General features: G+C 31.4%; 1 protein-coding gene and 1 long non-coding RNA gene across 3 annotated transcripts; both read right to left on the reverse strand.

The window, feature by feature from the left end:
* Window positions 1-887: 887 nt before the first annotated feature.
* LOC128164587 (uncharacterized) lies at window positions 888-6991 on the reverse strand. Its single transcript, XR_008240969.1, has 4 exons — window positions 6660-6991; window positions 5645-5794; window positions 4245-4335; window positions 888-2591 (listed from the first exon to the last, which is right to left on the reverse strand). It is a non-coding gene; the product is annotated as an uncharacterized LOC128164587 (long non-coding RNA).
* Window positions 6992-9408: 2417 nt separating this feature from the next.
* Window positions 9409-12457, reverse strand: LOC128165939 (uncharacterized). 2 transcript variants are annotated; one of them, XM_052830874.1, is made up of 5 exons: window positions 12087-12456; window positions 10933-11334; window positions 10708-10758; window positions 10462-10552; window positions 9409-10085 (listed from the first exon to the last, which is right to left on the reverse strand). In XM_052830874.1, the coding sequence occupies exons 1-5, from the start codon at window positions 12295-12297 to the stop codon at window positions 9797-9799; spliced, it is 1044 nt and encodes a 347-aa protein (XP_052686834.1). In that variant the 5' UTR covers window positions 12298-12456; the 3' UTR covers window positions 9409-9796. The 2 variants fall into 2 exon arrangements, with proteins under 2 accessions (XP_052686834.1, XP_052686840.1); XM_052830880.1 differs by lacking the exon at window positions 10708-10758 and having other exon boundaries at window positions 12087-12457.
* Between the last annotated feature and the right edge of the window lie 2481 nt (window positions 12458-14938).

Raw genomic sequence — 14938 nt, forward strand, 5'->3', positions numbered from 1 at the left:
CACTACCTGAGGATGCCTCCACACAAGTTTAAACTTTTCAGGCCGAATAGTTTTTGAGAAGAAGATTTTTGAAAAATACCAAAAAAATTTCAATAATTCTCAATTATCTCCCCTTTAAAGAGGGCGTGGCCCTTCATTTGAATAAACTTGAATCCCCTTCACCTAGTGGTGCTTTGTGCAAAATTTAGTTGAAATCTGCCTAGTGGTTCTTGAGAAGAAGATGTAAATGTGAAAAGTTTACAACAACGAGACTACGACAGACAACGGACAAATTGTGGTGCTCAGGTGAGCTAAAAAGTATTACAAGTTTAAAGAATATTATTGATATTTTGTGTATAAAAGACAGGGGATACTTAAATATTAAATAATTATCTGAACATTTTCCAAATATGATTGTAAGACATACTGTTGGTAGAAATGTTCACTCACACCTACATTAACAAACATATCACCTTTTCTTTATACTTGCAGAGATACAAACATAAGAATGAGATTTTCATGATTCAGCACACTTTTCGAGAACAGTAAATAAAAAGAAACTATATAATAAGTAAATATGCATGACTATTGTATAATTTTTAAATAGGTTTAAAAAGTGTAACTTAAGAAAACCGCTCTAATATGACTATAAACATGGAAACAATTTTACAATTTTATTTATATGATTTACATACATTTAGTCAAATCAAATTTGATTTGACTAAATGTCTAAAAGTATATTAAAACAACAATTTGATAAACTTAAGGTAGTGTAATAAATGTAAATATTTGTGAAGTCATATTTAATGATTCTACAACAATAAGGTTACAAAAAATCACTACATTTGCAGAGAATATCCTTCTTTGACAAGAAAAGTTTAACCCAAATTTGAAAAATAATGCTAGGGAAGAGAATATTTAGATAATAAAGATGTTATATAAATTTACCCAATTTCACTTTAATTATAGTCATAACTAAAACCAACTCTTTTGAATCTGTTGATTTGAAATTTGACGAAGTTAAGAGAACTGTTTAAATTTTTCAAATTAAAAAGTCTTTCATTTCACAGGCACCAACCTAAATTTTGGGAGATTTGTTTCTCCCTAACAGAAATGTAGGGAGAAGTTTGACACCAGGGAAACTGTCAATATTTGATACAGCATAATTTACAAGAATGATGATATACACAGATTTTACCTTAATTAATTTTGGATTAACCAAGTTAATAAAAAAATAAAACAACTTCTTAAAGTTTTAAAAACTTGTTATCCAGTCTATTAAATTCAATTTATTTAATGTATTCATATATTTTACGGATGAAATGTTTTGTAATTGTGTTAGCTATATGACAAATATAATCAGTCTCTGTATACTTCTGTGTATTTTGGAGGTATAGTCCAACCTTTTGACCCAATTACAACCGTTGTCCAGTGGATCATTTAGTTTTTAAGATAAATGTGGGCAAACGGTTTTATGATTGTTTTGGCATTAATTTGGCAGAGTTATTAACTAATTACAAGGTGCCAACCAATTGTAATATCAACACTAAAAGTTATAAACAATGGTTGTAATTTTTAATGCACAGTATACCCATAAAAAATAAGACACTCGATTAATCACAACAATCATGGTTAACTGAGGCTGTGGAAACGTCTTTTGAATAAAATAAAATTAAATAAAAAACGTTTTTCAATAAAATCAGGTTTCTTTTAAAAAAAATCTTTTCAATGTGTTAAAAAAAACCCAATTCAGTCGGCGGGATTTCATTGGGTCGGTCACGAAAGGGAAAACATAGATTTTTTAATTTTGGCCTAACGGGCAATATATTTGTTAGATATATTTATCAGAGATTAATTATGACAAGTTTAAACTTTAAATTCTGTCACATGGGGAATTAAAATTAGTTCTATGTCAAACAGTATTCTAGCCCGACTCGCCTGTTTCATTCCAAAGGAAACGGTCATCTTCTTAGCTTTATTTACGTAGTATTGTGATAATAAATGGATATCATATTATCAGTCTCAAGATTTAATGATTAATCGGACATATCAGCCTAAAAAGAAATCAGCCACGTCCACATAGGTATCGGACAGTATGAAAATTTTAAAACTGAAACTTTCAAATATATGCATGATTGTACATTCAAACCATATAGAGTAAGTTACAGTTTAAATCAAAACTCTGAGGTTGGGGTCAATTCTCAACAGGATCAATTTTCAACATGTCGTGGTCACCAGAGTTTAGAAAAATCTTTCTCATAACGTTGAAAAATGACCCCGGGTAAAAATTTCACGATTTTGGTCTCAATTTTCAACGTTGAAAAATGACCCCCGGGTCAATATTCAAAATTGAAAAAAGACCCCCAGGTCAATTTTCAACCCTGGTCAATATTCTTCGTTACACCGGCGTGTGTGGTTTTTTCACAATGTTTCAAAAGGTTTGATACTAAGTTCCTTCAAAATTCATTTTCTATATGTAAATCTCAGAGAAAATGTCGGTTTCCAAAAAAAGTTGGGGTGCGTGGCTCCCATGGTTCTCCCTTGCTGCTACATGAATATCGGAGTTTGTGGGTAAATAAAGAATATACACACGCTCTCTTTTACGCCTTAATCTGAAAGAAATAGAAACAACGTACACACAAAATATTGGGATTATGGAGAGTACAAAAAAGGAGAATTATAATGATATCGAAGTAGTGTATTGATATAATCCGTAATGACCCCCTCCGAATTGAATTATAAACTTTATAAAATAAAATATCTATTATTTAGGGAAGCGTACTAGTGCCACGTTGTGAATTTTTTTCTTTAATTTGAAGTTGGAATTTCCGACTTTAATCTAAAAATTGGAATTCAAACTTTACAGTTGAAAAATCCAATTACATTTATTTCTTGTAAATATTACGCTGATATAATAGAACATATTATATCACAGACAAGCTGTGCTATAAACTTATATTATATCGGTCTGAACTAGGAATTTTCATATCAGTAAGAAAAAGCCGAATACATATACCCAGTATACATTATATCATATATCAAATGTCTTAATAACTTTGAATACAATGTAATACAAAAGCCGTGCAAATTGTTTACAATCACGTGTATTTTGACGTGAAATTTCTAGTATTAACATGGCGTTGATAAAGATGACTTATACGGACTTATTTAAAGACATTTGAAATTGAGAAAATTTTGAGGACCACCCCCCCCCCACCCAATATCTTGTAAATTCAAATTTCTTAAATTTACTTAGTCTAGTAAAATTACCGACAATGCAAACTTAAATATCCCTCGGAATTACCCCCCCCCCTTGGAAAAATTTCTTGATCTCTGCATGAGGAATCTTGGGTATCACAAAAGTGGCCACTGGAAAAACATTTTGTGTTTATTATCATTACTGCATAAATGCTTAAAATTGAAAAAAAAGACTTTAGCAAGTTGTTTTTGAGGTTTTTGCCTCTTTAGGGATTGGTTTTTGTGGTTTAGTTAGCTTTGATTAGGAGTGCATTTTTTTTTTTTTGATGTTTTTTCTCGTATTTTCTTTGTGTTTGATGTAGATCTTTTCTTTCTTTGTTTGTTTGGGTTTTTTTTTTTATCTGTTTTGGGAGTTGATTTTGAATCAACTCTCCTATGCAGTTACTCAGACAAACCGAAAGTGAAACAGTGTTTGGACCAAAGCACAAATCATTGCTGCTGACAAGACTTAGTTCTTGAAAATAATTGATAAATTCGATGTAATGTATGTTAAAGCATTGTTTTTCAAGGAAACTTATTTATAAATACCTTGAAAATAGTCAGAATTTAAATGGTACAAACAATTTAAATATTTTTTGTAGTCGTATGTATTCCTACGCCAGAGTTCAATATAGTCTCGTTCAACTCGACGCTCGGCTGTCTCCGTAAATCGTAAATCCTTGTCGGAGATTTACGGTGTCAACCGAGCGTTTGGTTGAACAAGACTAGAGTTCAATATTGCTTGGATCCATACAGTTTTCGAGAAATATTTCTATTACTGATACATAGTTTGATTGAATTAATTTTATCTTTAAATATTATTTAACATGATTCATATGGGGGTTTCTCGACATTCTTGTCGAAAAAGTCCAAAAATTCCTATTATAAAAATGTGCGTAATTCAAATTAGAAACTACATGTACTTGTCATGCAAAATAGCATATCATTGATTTTAAAATAAATAAACATCGACAAAATCAACTCCCGTCAGTTCTTCAGTACTTTGATTTGAATAAGTGCGGTATTACCTCATTTGCATTACACACCAGAAAGCAAACACCACAGTGACCAGGATCACTGCCAGTACTGATATTAGGTATTCTCTGACGTATTGCAAACCTACAAAAGAAATGATATAGTGTATAAATGTCGACAACGAATATACTTATTCATGTATTGACCAAATACATTTGATTTCTAACTAGACTTTGACCCGTGCGTGCATGGGTTGACATTGCATATCGGACATTTACGAAATAGATACATCGACACACCGTATTATTGACATTTACATACCAAGGCTATAAGCCTACGATAATGCTATTAATTCCACTACACTTTCCTTAGTTTGAATAATTTAACTGTGTCTCGGGAAAGGCCCTCACCACAGTTAGAATGCCTTCCATATCCACCCGTACTGTAGCAGAAAATTGCAGATTCGCTCCGGAACGATTTTGGAGAAAATCAATGAAGTTGTCATGAAAATAACAGTCAAATTCATCATAATAAACCTTATTGAGACTGTAAATACCTTTCATTAAAAAAATTTGATCCATATAATGGAAGAATTAAATACTTTTTCACCAACGTACACGTATTTTCTTTCCTACAGTAACAATACACGGAATGCATTCTATCGTAAAACTGGGTCTGTAGGACATTATTCATTTTTACGATAAAACATATTCTATCTTCACTCTCCTTAGAAATATAATGTGAATTGTTTTGCATGTAATCGAATATTTTTTGTCATCGCGAAGACAAAAGTTAGTACATAGTTGAAATGTATATTTGTAATTTTATACTTTTCTCATAAGAAATCAATAATATATATGAACAAAATATAAAGCACATTTCCAATGAAAGTTTATCCGTATTTGTATTATCTTTTTTGAGTTTATTCATGCAAATATGATATTGTGGAAATATAAACTAAAGATCCCGTTAGCGTAAATGTATTGCGCAAGCGTAAGATTGTAAAATCCAAAAAATCCAGATGATTCCGGGATTTTTTAAAGAATTTTCGTTGATTATTAATTAGCGAAGCTTATCTGAGAAAAAAATAAAAACAAATTGGTAATCTTCAAGTACCAATGACGTTTAGAATATATAAAACAAAAGATAGTATTCTTCTGATTTATCGGTATTAAAGACCAAAAATTCGAGTCTATTATTTTAATATAGTAGTATAGATAAGAAATCATGATCGCATTCTGAAATATCTTCTTGAGATACCATTATTTCTTGCTCTTTTCGTAGCACCAACATTCAAAATCACTTGTTATAAGAGTAACATAGAACTTGTACCAAATGTACAATCACATTACTCGCATTTTCCTTCTATAGTTTTAGCATCTTTTACAAAAAGAAAAAACATGCACTACATGATGCAATTTGAAAACCATACAATTAAAAATGATTAATGAACTTTTTTCAGAAACTTTTTTTAGCTTGACCATATCTTCCGTAACAGTGCCCGTCTCGTGTTTGATTTGACTCTTTTCATCTGACTCGATTTGCCAAATGACTGGGTTTCTCGCTGTTGAAATCTTGTAATGAGTACTAACCAAAATGAATCCTGTAATGATTCAATGAGGAAAAACTAAACTGAATTGGACAGGCAATGTAGCACTGCCAACCAACAATTTTGATACATTCAGAAACTGTTAAAAATCAAGATGAAAAAAACTTTGTGATATACCGGTAGTTTTTACCTGTCTCAGCAAGTTTGTTTATGAGGAAAATATATACATATTTTATACTTTATTTCATTTCATTTATAAAGTTTGAAGAATAAAAAACATTTTTATGATAACCGGAATTAACCTATTTTTTTTCGAAATGAGGTCCAATTTTAATTAACATTACAAAACAATGTACTATTACTTCCTTATCGTTGTGCTTATAAGCTTGAGGCATAATCAGTTATGAGATATTATTGTAGAGGTATTCTGATATTGTTTTAAACTTATCGCACAAAAAAGAAGAAAAAAAACCCCTCTATGATATGAACTTGCGGCAAGTCTTGCATAGGCCTTGGGAATTATATATTTAAGCAGCTTTTTCCTTCAAGACAAATTATTTTATTATAATATATCGAAAATTAATGCAAAAATTAAAAAAGTATTAAAAGTTATTTTGATTAATTAAGTTAAAGATTGCTAAGGAAAATATCATTAATACAAAAAAGAGGGAGGGGGGGGGTGGTTCTGAGATAAGACCTTCAGATTGATGAGTTATTTATAGATTTTTGTTTCGGAGGGGGCAGTATTATGAGTATATACATGTATTATAAAACTTAAAAATCGTATGCATTGCATGGAAATCAAAACTCTAATAAACTCTCTTTAAGATTGAATTGCATTCAAAGTACTCTAAACCTTTATTTCATGATGAAAAATAAAAGATGCTTTAAATCAATAGAAATTATGGATTTTTCTAACAATTTGATAAGCTACAAGTAGTGATATTGCAATTCCGACTCTCAATTTCCACTTTGCCATCACAATCCTTAGCACGATGTTGGAAATGGTCACTATCTGGTTCGGTCCATGCAGACCATTTGCAATCTTCAGCCGGTGAGCAGTATTCAACAAAATGTCCCAGTAAGTATATCCAAAAAACTCCCAGTTTAAGTATGAAATGATGCGGCATACTAAAAACTACTGACTTTGCATGTTTCCAGTTGTTTTGATAGAACCGAATACCTTATACATGAAAGTTGAAGTTCAATTCATTTTCAGAGATTCGATTATATAAAGTACTTTTGTATTTGAGTTAAGTCAAATGTACACGTTCACAGTTTTACAAAAATGATTTCCTGTTGAAAACTACACTGCGTTGAGTGAGGATTTGATCAAACTAAGTGTTGTTCGTCTAAATAAATAATAAAACAGAATTACATTATATGCTTCCTCAAAAGTATAAACAGGTATAAACTGGTTAAAAAAACAAAAGACTACAGTTCAAACGTTGAAGCGGTAGACGCTGACCACGTTCGCCTCCTACAGAGTCATTTGTGAAAATGAAATTGTTTTTAACCTCAAAATTCTTTAATTTACAACTGTATATTATGTTATAATAGATTTTTCATTGTTTGCAAGCCGATCAATTGGAAACTGTCCCCTAAATAAAAAGTTTGAAGCATAGATAGGATATCTATTAAGCATATTTCGTATTACGACTGTTTTTGATATAAAAGAAAACAGTGTTTACATCATTCACATTAAAGGGACTTAGACACGATTTGTGCTCAAAGAAGATGGGTGAATAAGGCGTGTAAACTGCCTATATTGGGATAGATTATATACTATAAAATTAAAATATGAACAAATCACATAATTTCTTTCTAAATTATTGTAAACAATGTAAATTTACCATAACATCGATTTATAACCTTTAAATATGTTAAATATTTAGAATAGGTTGATTTAAACTGGCGTTTGCATGTCAAAACCTCCAAATGGTGTCATTTTTAGGTCTTTTATAGAGTGGGTCTGGGCTCCATATTTTTGTCAAAGTCTTTATAAGATTTAAAGGAAATCAAACCGATTTAAATCAACAAAAACGTGGAGAGATGACCCACTACTTTAAAAATTTTGTATCCCAACAATTGAACGTTTTAGAAAAATATTACAAGTCCGTAAATTCGTGGTTTAAGATGCATTTAGCATTTAACAATGTAGTTTGTTGTGACTGAAATGGCTCAGTGGTTAATGCACCAGACATTAGGTAACATTATAGAGCAAATAAAAGATAAAAAAAAAAGCACCAGACATTAGGTAACATTATAGAGCTAGGGTTTTTAGGTTGTGGGTTCGATACCACCAAAACTTTAGATTTTTTTTCTTATCGTTTGTTAAACTGAACGTAGTTAGAAATTGTGCTTTTGTAAACTTGTAATATAACATCATCTAGTATATTTAATTGGAAAATAATTATTTTGAAATTGTTTTTTACGACAAAACCAAATGGGCATTTGTGCTATCTTGTTCCCCCATCTTCTTTTCAAAATTTATTTTTTCATAGAATAGAATGGTCAATATGGATGTTTTTTTAATGCTTTGTATATTTGGTATAAGTTTCAGTCTAATGTAGTTTTTTGTTGTCGATGAAATGATTTATGAACACTTTTATCTTGTTTTCCAATAGTTATATAAAAAAATGATTATATCTTTATTTTACATTATTTGTAAACAAATATAAGATTCGAGCTTTGTTTACATAACAACGACTTCTTTCCTCTATACACTTCGCTTATAACTTGACTTCTTAGATTCAAATTTTGGTGAATCATTCAAAATACGCAAGTAAACCATTTTTACACATAACAATTAAAAATAAAATTTTCATATCAAATCGTGTCTAGGTCCCTTGAAGACATTTATAAATAGATGGAAATAGTCGGTATATGTTATTTGAATGCAAAATCTTCATGAAAGGAAATATTTCAAAATTTTAAAAATACAGTTGCTCTTCCTCTCATATCAATTTTCTGTTAGAGTCTGGAAATTAAAAAAAAAAGCCCTTACTAAAGATATGTAATTGTCGTTGTTGGAATATCTTTATGAATGCATATTTCTTAAATATCGAATTACTTCAAATTCCAATTCTTTTCTCCGTGCGTCAATCCCATTGTAACTATTTTTAGATATCAATTGCAATCACGTGACACACAAATCAATGTCCAAAACAACTCGGATGGTTTCTGTAATACCGGATAAGTTTAAACGACTTTTTAGCTAAAAAGCAATGACTTATAATGCGTGAAACATCTCTTATGAGCATACTTCGCACAAGTCCTCTTATTTCCATTAACATAATCAAAAAGTTAATCATCTATTTTGAGTCACCGTGTCACTTTAAGATTGGAAATCTTAACATTATATCCAACACTAAACATTTGTATTGTGTGTGGTGTTGAACAACGTATGACGACTCAGAAGACTTAACAACAAACTGTCCTGGTAATACAACGGAGCTTCATGATGATTAACTGGCAAAGCTAGTTTGAGATGTTTACATCTTCTTAGTAACAGGAACATGTGATGACAGGTTTTCATAATCAATAAATAAACTGATTTTGACACATTCATGTACATACAATTGACCACCTAATCTTACATGTACCATTTAATACTGTTACATATACAAGTTCTTTACTTACTTAATGATTAAAAACAAAACTGCAAATAATAAAAGAATCTGTATTCTAAATACTGGAACATGTAAATATAGGTCGTGCCATTGTTATTTTCAACCAGGTTTGTCTGAGTTGCACCCACCCGCCCACTTATTTTGTACATGTAACTATACCTTCACTGTCAAAAATAGTCTTGCGTACCCTTACCTTCTATGAGCTTTATTTTCCCGTTTTAGTGAAAAATTGATGTTAAATTCTTGTGCAATTTAAGAGTCTCAAAAGTGGATTGAGAATATTTATTTAATTATTCACGAAAACAAAACAAATTCTGTGAGTTGATCAATGGTCAGTGAGTGCATGCGAAACTGATCGTGAAGTTTGGATTATGTTCTCTCTTTCTTTGACACTGTTTTGTAGTGAAGTTTTAAAGTGTTTAGTTTATATAAATGAAGTAAGGTCTTGGCTTTTTGTCTCCCCAGAATTCGACTGTTTGGAATGTCTGAATGGTATTTGCTGATATGTCGATCTTGGCGAAGAAAATTCCGAGGAAACCATGTCCGTTATGTCTTGGTAAACACAGGAAGATAATCTCTCCGCGCTGGAGCTTGAAAAGAGCCTGGTGAAATCGGTCATTGCGTTGTAGCGAGTGTCGTCCTCCTCCGAGGATGTCAGTGCAGTGTTTTGGGGTAAAGAAAAAATATACAAACGCTCTCTTTCACATTTTAATCTGAAAGGAAAAAGGGAAAAAATATTCAATAAAAAAAAATTAAGAAGCGATTACGATAGAGCTAAAGAATTGTAAGAATTGTTCCTATTGTTTTTATTTTTGTATATACATGTAAATCATTGGTTAAAATAAAATGCGTGCACATGAAATTTTAACAATTAAAAATGAAATTGTCAGAATAAGGTTTTTTTTTCCTTTTTGGTTTCTTTTTTATTTCTGTGCATTGTTTTATTTATGAAGGAAAATGTTTGCTTTAGCTTGTTGAATTGTTAACTTCTTTTCTCCCCTAGTTTATTTACATTGTGCTTAACCATTTCTTTGTTTTTGTTGTTTTCAGAAGTCTGATTTTTGTTTTGTCTTCTTGTCTTAGTAATACCTCTTTTGCCTTTCACACCAAAGAGCGGTCACAGCAATTACCAGGATCAAGGCCAATACTGATATAAGGCATTCTTTAACGTATCGAAAACCTGTAAAAGAAGTGATGTAATATTCCAGCGTATATATTATGCCGACAAGCGAATATTTATATATTTATACGTAATGACCAGATATTTTTGAATTCTGCATGATTCGTGCTATATGAAATCATGGGAAACCATGATTGCATTTCCTTATTAGATACCATTGAGTTCTTGCTCTTTTCGTTGTTCACATGCTGCATATCCGAAATCACCTGTTGTGAGATGAAAATGGAACTTGTAGCCAATGCCCATTCACATTACATGCATTTGTTCTCTACATATTTTTGTCTCTTTTACAAGTAGAGAAGGCAGACGATGCAATTCAAAAGCCATGCAAATAAAAAAATAAGAATGAGTAAACATATATAGAGATTAAAAAATCTTACCTTTAGGGGAAACATTTCTCAAAACGATTACATCTTCAGTAACCGAGGCCGTCTCCAGTTTGCCTTGATTCTTTTCATCTGACTTGGTTTCCGAAATGATCATGGTTTTCGCTGTTGTTGAATTGCTGTCTGTATTATTCTTCAGTTTGGTTTTACCCTTATTATCATCTAACTTGCCATGCCAGTTTATTTGAGTTGTCGCTGATATTGATCTGTTGTGGTTGTTACTACCTACAGTTTCCTCACGGGGTAATGTAGAGTTCTGTGATAGGTTTCCGTGGTGCTTTGTGGTCGGTAATGTGGCGGTGTCTTTGACACTAGAAGAACTGCCAGAGTGGTTTGGTAGATCGACATGCTCTATGGGCGTGGTCTCGGGAGGGTTCTCAGTTGTTCTATTTTTGCCTATAATGACCAATGAATTATCTGAATTATACACATATAGTAGTACATCCCAAACAATTTTGATAAACGACACAAATCACACATTTCAGTTTTAAAAAACCTGTTGATAATCACGCTTGAGAAACGTCATATTCATTTTCTCCTATATCAGCAAGTTAATTCATAAGAAGTTTTAAAATACAATTTAACAACCTTGCAAATCAGGATATACTTAATTACATTGACGTGCTCTTTTATACATAATACATGTACTTTTTAACCCAATTCTTTTTTTAAATACATGTCTTTCAATGTCACTCTTAATTAGATGATATATATGCATCCATTTTGTTGTGTCTACTAGATCGAAGTATAATTAATCATGAGAATTTACTCTTAAAATAAACATTAAAATTATACGGAATGCACAATACTGAACACGTAAACCAACATGATGCAAACTTAAATTAGGACAAATGGTTTTGAAGCCATTCTCATAAAAAAATCATGTAGTATGGTCTATAAATTATCAATCATACAAAAAGGGGGATGTTGCACAACTGCTTTTCTTCTGTTTTGTTTGTTTGGTTGTTGTTGTTGTTAAATAAATTATTTCCTATTATGACAGTTATGTAATAAAATTTTTACAGTTCTTATAATCAAGTGCAGTCCGGGCAAAAAAAATATCTTCAAATTTTCTTATAGATACACATGCATTGCAAGTATCCAAAACCCTTAATTATTAAAAAAAATATTTAATTATGGATCCTCACCATTTGATAAGCTACAAGTAGTGATATTGCAATTCCTACTCTCAATTTCCACTTTGCCATCACAATCCTTAGCGCGATGTTGGAATTGGTCACTGTCTGGTTCGGTCCATGCAGACCAATCGCAATCCTCAGCTGGTGAGCAGTATTCAACAAAATATCCCAGTAAGTAGATACATAAAATTCTCAGATTAAATATGAAAAGATGCGACATCTTACATCCTACCGACTTTGCATGTTTCCAGTTGTTTTGATAGAACCGAATACCCTAACAACACTTCACGTTTGAAGTTAAATTAATTTCCACAAACTATAAATACTTCCTATTTTGAGAGATTTCAAATGCATTTACAGTGCAATGAAGAGGAAGTACTAAGAAGTGACAGGTTTTTCAACAAGTGTAAAGCTATATTTGTATACAAACATGTATATGACTTGATCACATGTTATTCGTCCAAAACTGAATTAAGAATTATATACATTATACATTTCCTGAAAAGTATTAATAGGTGCAAAGTCAATAAACTCTTTTATAGGACGTTTAAGACTATATCCGCTGGTTAACTCGAAACAAGCTGATGACATTTTGGTAATGCAAGACCAACTTTGGGACTTGACAGGTGTAGCTAGATAACACAAATTCAAATGAGTTCATATTAATGAAGGCCATTTTTATGTTTAAAACAATGTTTGTAAAATACATATATATACAATAATATATTTTGGAGTGCGTGTAACAATATAACTGGTGAATTATGAGGTTCATTCAGATGAATGTCTACAAGGAAGGAAATGGGTACAGTAAAATTGAAGTAAGGGATTGACCGCATTGACCACCAGACATTCCCCTCAGACCGAGTCAATTGTGAAATTGGCACTCATATTATTCAAAACTTTATTTATTTACTTTTGCATATTATTAAGTTATTATTTATTATTCCGTTGTTGCAAGCTCTTCAGAGAATGTTCGTATTATGACAGGTTTGGACGGTAAATAAGATACTAATATGACATATAAGCTACACCGACCCGATATAACCACCGCTTACGATAAGGGAAGAACGATTTTCATTTCATCTACATGAAAAGAAAAAAAATCATAAACACGTGTCTAGGCGGTGTACTTTTTATTTGTATTGTATAGTGTAGCATTCAATAATGCTACCGTTTTGTGAAGTACTTTCTTTTAAAATAAACAATAAAAATACATGTTACCTCATATACTTCATTAACATTCACGGTGTCTTATAGCGTAGAAGAGTATATTACATCGTAAGCTTCTATTATTGCTTTGTCGCGGTCATACTAGTAATTGGATTGTTTTACAATGAAAACAATAAAGTTTCTCTAAGTTACACTTTGATTTTACTTTGATCACTATCACTCTTGATTTTTCCTAATTCTATCCAAAATACTGCGCGTACATGTTTCTTCAACCAAATCACCTGCCAAAATACGACAAAACAAATATATCACGAGAACGTCAAATGAATTCCAAAATGGTTAATTTTACTAGAGGTTGCAAAACTGACGTGTATGTTTCAGTGGCAATGGTGACCTTACACCATTTGGTATGTTGCAGATCGTGAAAATTATATTATTGACCCAATTGTTGAGTAACTCTCACACTGTCATTGACCTGTGTGAAGTTATGTGTATTGAGATCATTCAAACACTCAGCTGATGCTCGTTCAAAAGGTACATGTGTATATGAAAAGTGCGGCACACATGTACCTTTAACTCTGCAGATTAAAAATACCCTTTTAAAGGAACCGCCTATTAGATACACTTGATATGTTGATTTCCACATTTGTATTTCCGTGTTTGAGTGATGTAAAAAAGGTTCAGTTCTGTGACGAGGAAGTACCAAGAGGTGACTGATATCATAACGTGTGATATTTATGTTTGTATACAAACATGCAGATAAAAGCAGACCAAAGGCGAGGCGATTTTAAAATACCAAAATTGATGATATCAAAACTATGCCTAAAAACCTTGATTCTTTAAGAATGAAATCAGACAAACAAATCGTTATTTATATAGCTAGAGGATGAAAGAGAGTTTTGAATTTTGAATCTGAATGATAATTTTTTGGTATGATCTGAATCTTAAACTATTTATTATCACCAAAAATTTATTGACCTTTACCTTTTCAGAGTAAAGATGCTATTTCTCATAAAAACTCTATTTACTTTATTACAACCACAAGTTCCATTTAACAATGAAAATATGAAAGTTTTAGCCAGACGAATCAAAACTTCTTTACGCCATGCTAACCTTAGAATGCTGCTGATTGCTGTAATGACACGAGCACTGTCTTTATATCAATAAAATAAGAACAGTTTATTTATTTTTGTTAATGTTTCTCCGTGTAGCACCGTACCAAATTTGCCTCTCGTGCCAGAAAGCAGCCCAGCAAGAAAGACGATGAAAGCAACTAGTGACATGAGAGGGATCGATGGTTGTGGGCTTGTTGCCAATTTCAGACTATTAAAATTTCCTAAGAAGAAGAGATCTGAAGTAAGATATAGAAAAATGATATATTTTAAAGAAGAAAGTTTGGATTTTGTTATTTTGTTCTTTACTAAATGTTAGTAAATGGACAAAAATATCGTTTGTTGAAGTTTATGGTATATCTGATTGTTAAATTGTTTACTATGCAGCCTCCTTGATATAGCGGAAATCAGTCAAAGATATGATGTAATTCCACGACACATCAACCAACTAAATCTAATAAGACTGAAAAATTAACGACATTTGTTGTGCTGATCAAAGTTATACGTATTTTCAAAAATTAGAGACTAAGTATATCTTTCGACATTTCCTTATCAGATATAAAGGCCTTATTTCAATTC

Source organism: Crassostrea angulata, chromosome 1 (genome assembly GCF_025612915.1).
Source record: "Crassostrea angulata isolate pt1a10 chromosome 1, ASM2561291v2, whole genome shotgun sequence".
NCBI lineage: Eukaryota > Metazoa > Mollusca > Bivalvia > Ostreida > Ostreidae > Magallana > Magallana angulata.

Bases quoted from the DNA above. Each gene is read 5' to 3' on its own strand.
- LOC128165939 (XM_052830874.1), bottom strand. From the start codon at position 12,297: ATGTCGCATCTTTTCATATTTAATCTGAGAATTTTATGTATCTACTTA. The intron at 10,759-10,932 runs GTAAGATTTTTT...ATCTCACAACAG, and splicing joins GAGAAATGTTTCCCCTAAAG to GTGATTTCGGATATGCAGCA. The intron at 10,553-10,707 runs GTATCTAATAAG...CTTCTTTTACAG, and splicing joins AAAAGAGCAAGAACTCAATG to GTTTTCGATACGTTAAAGAA.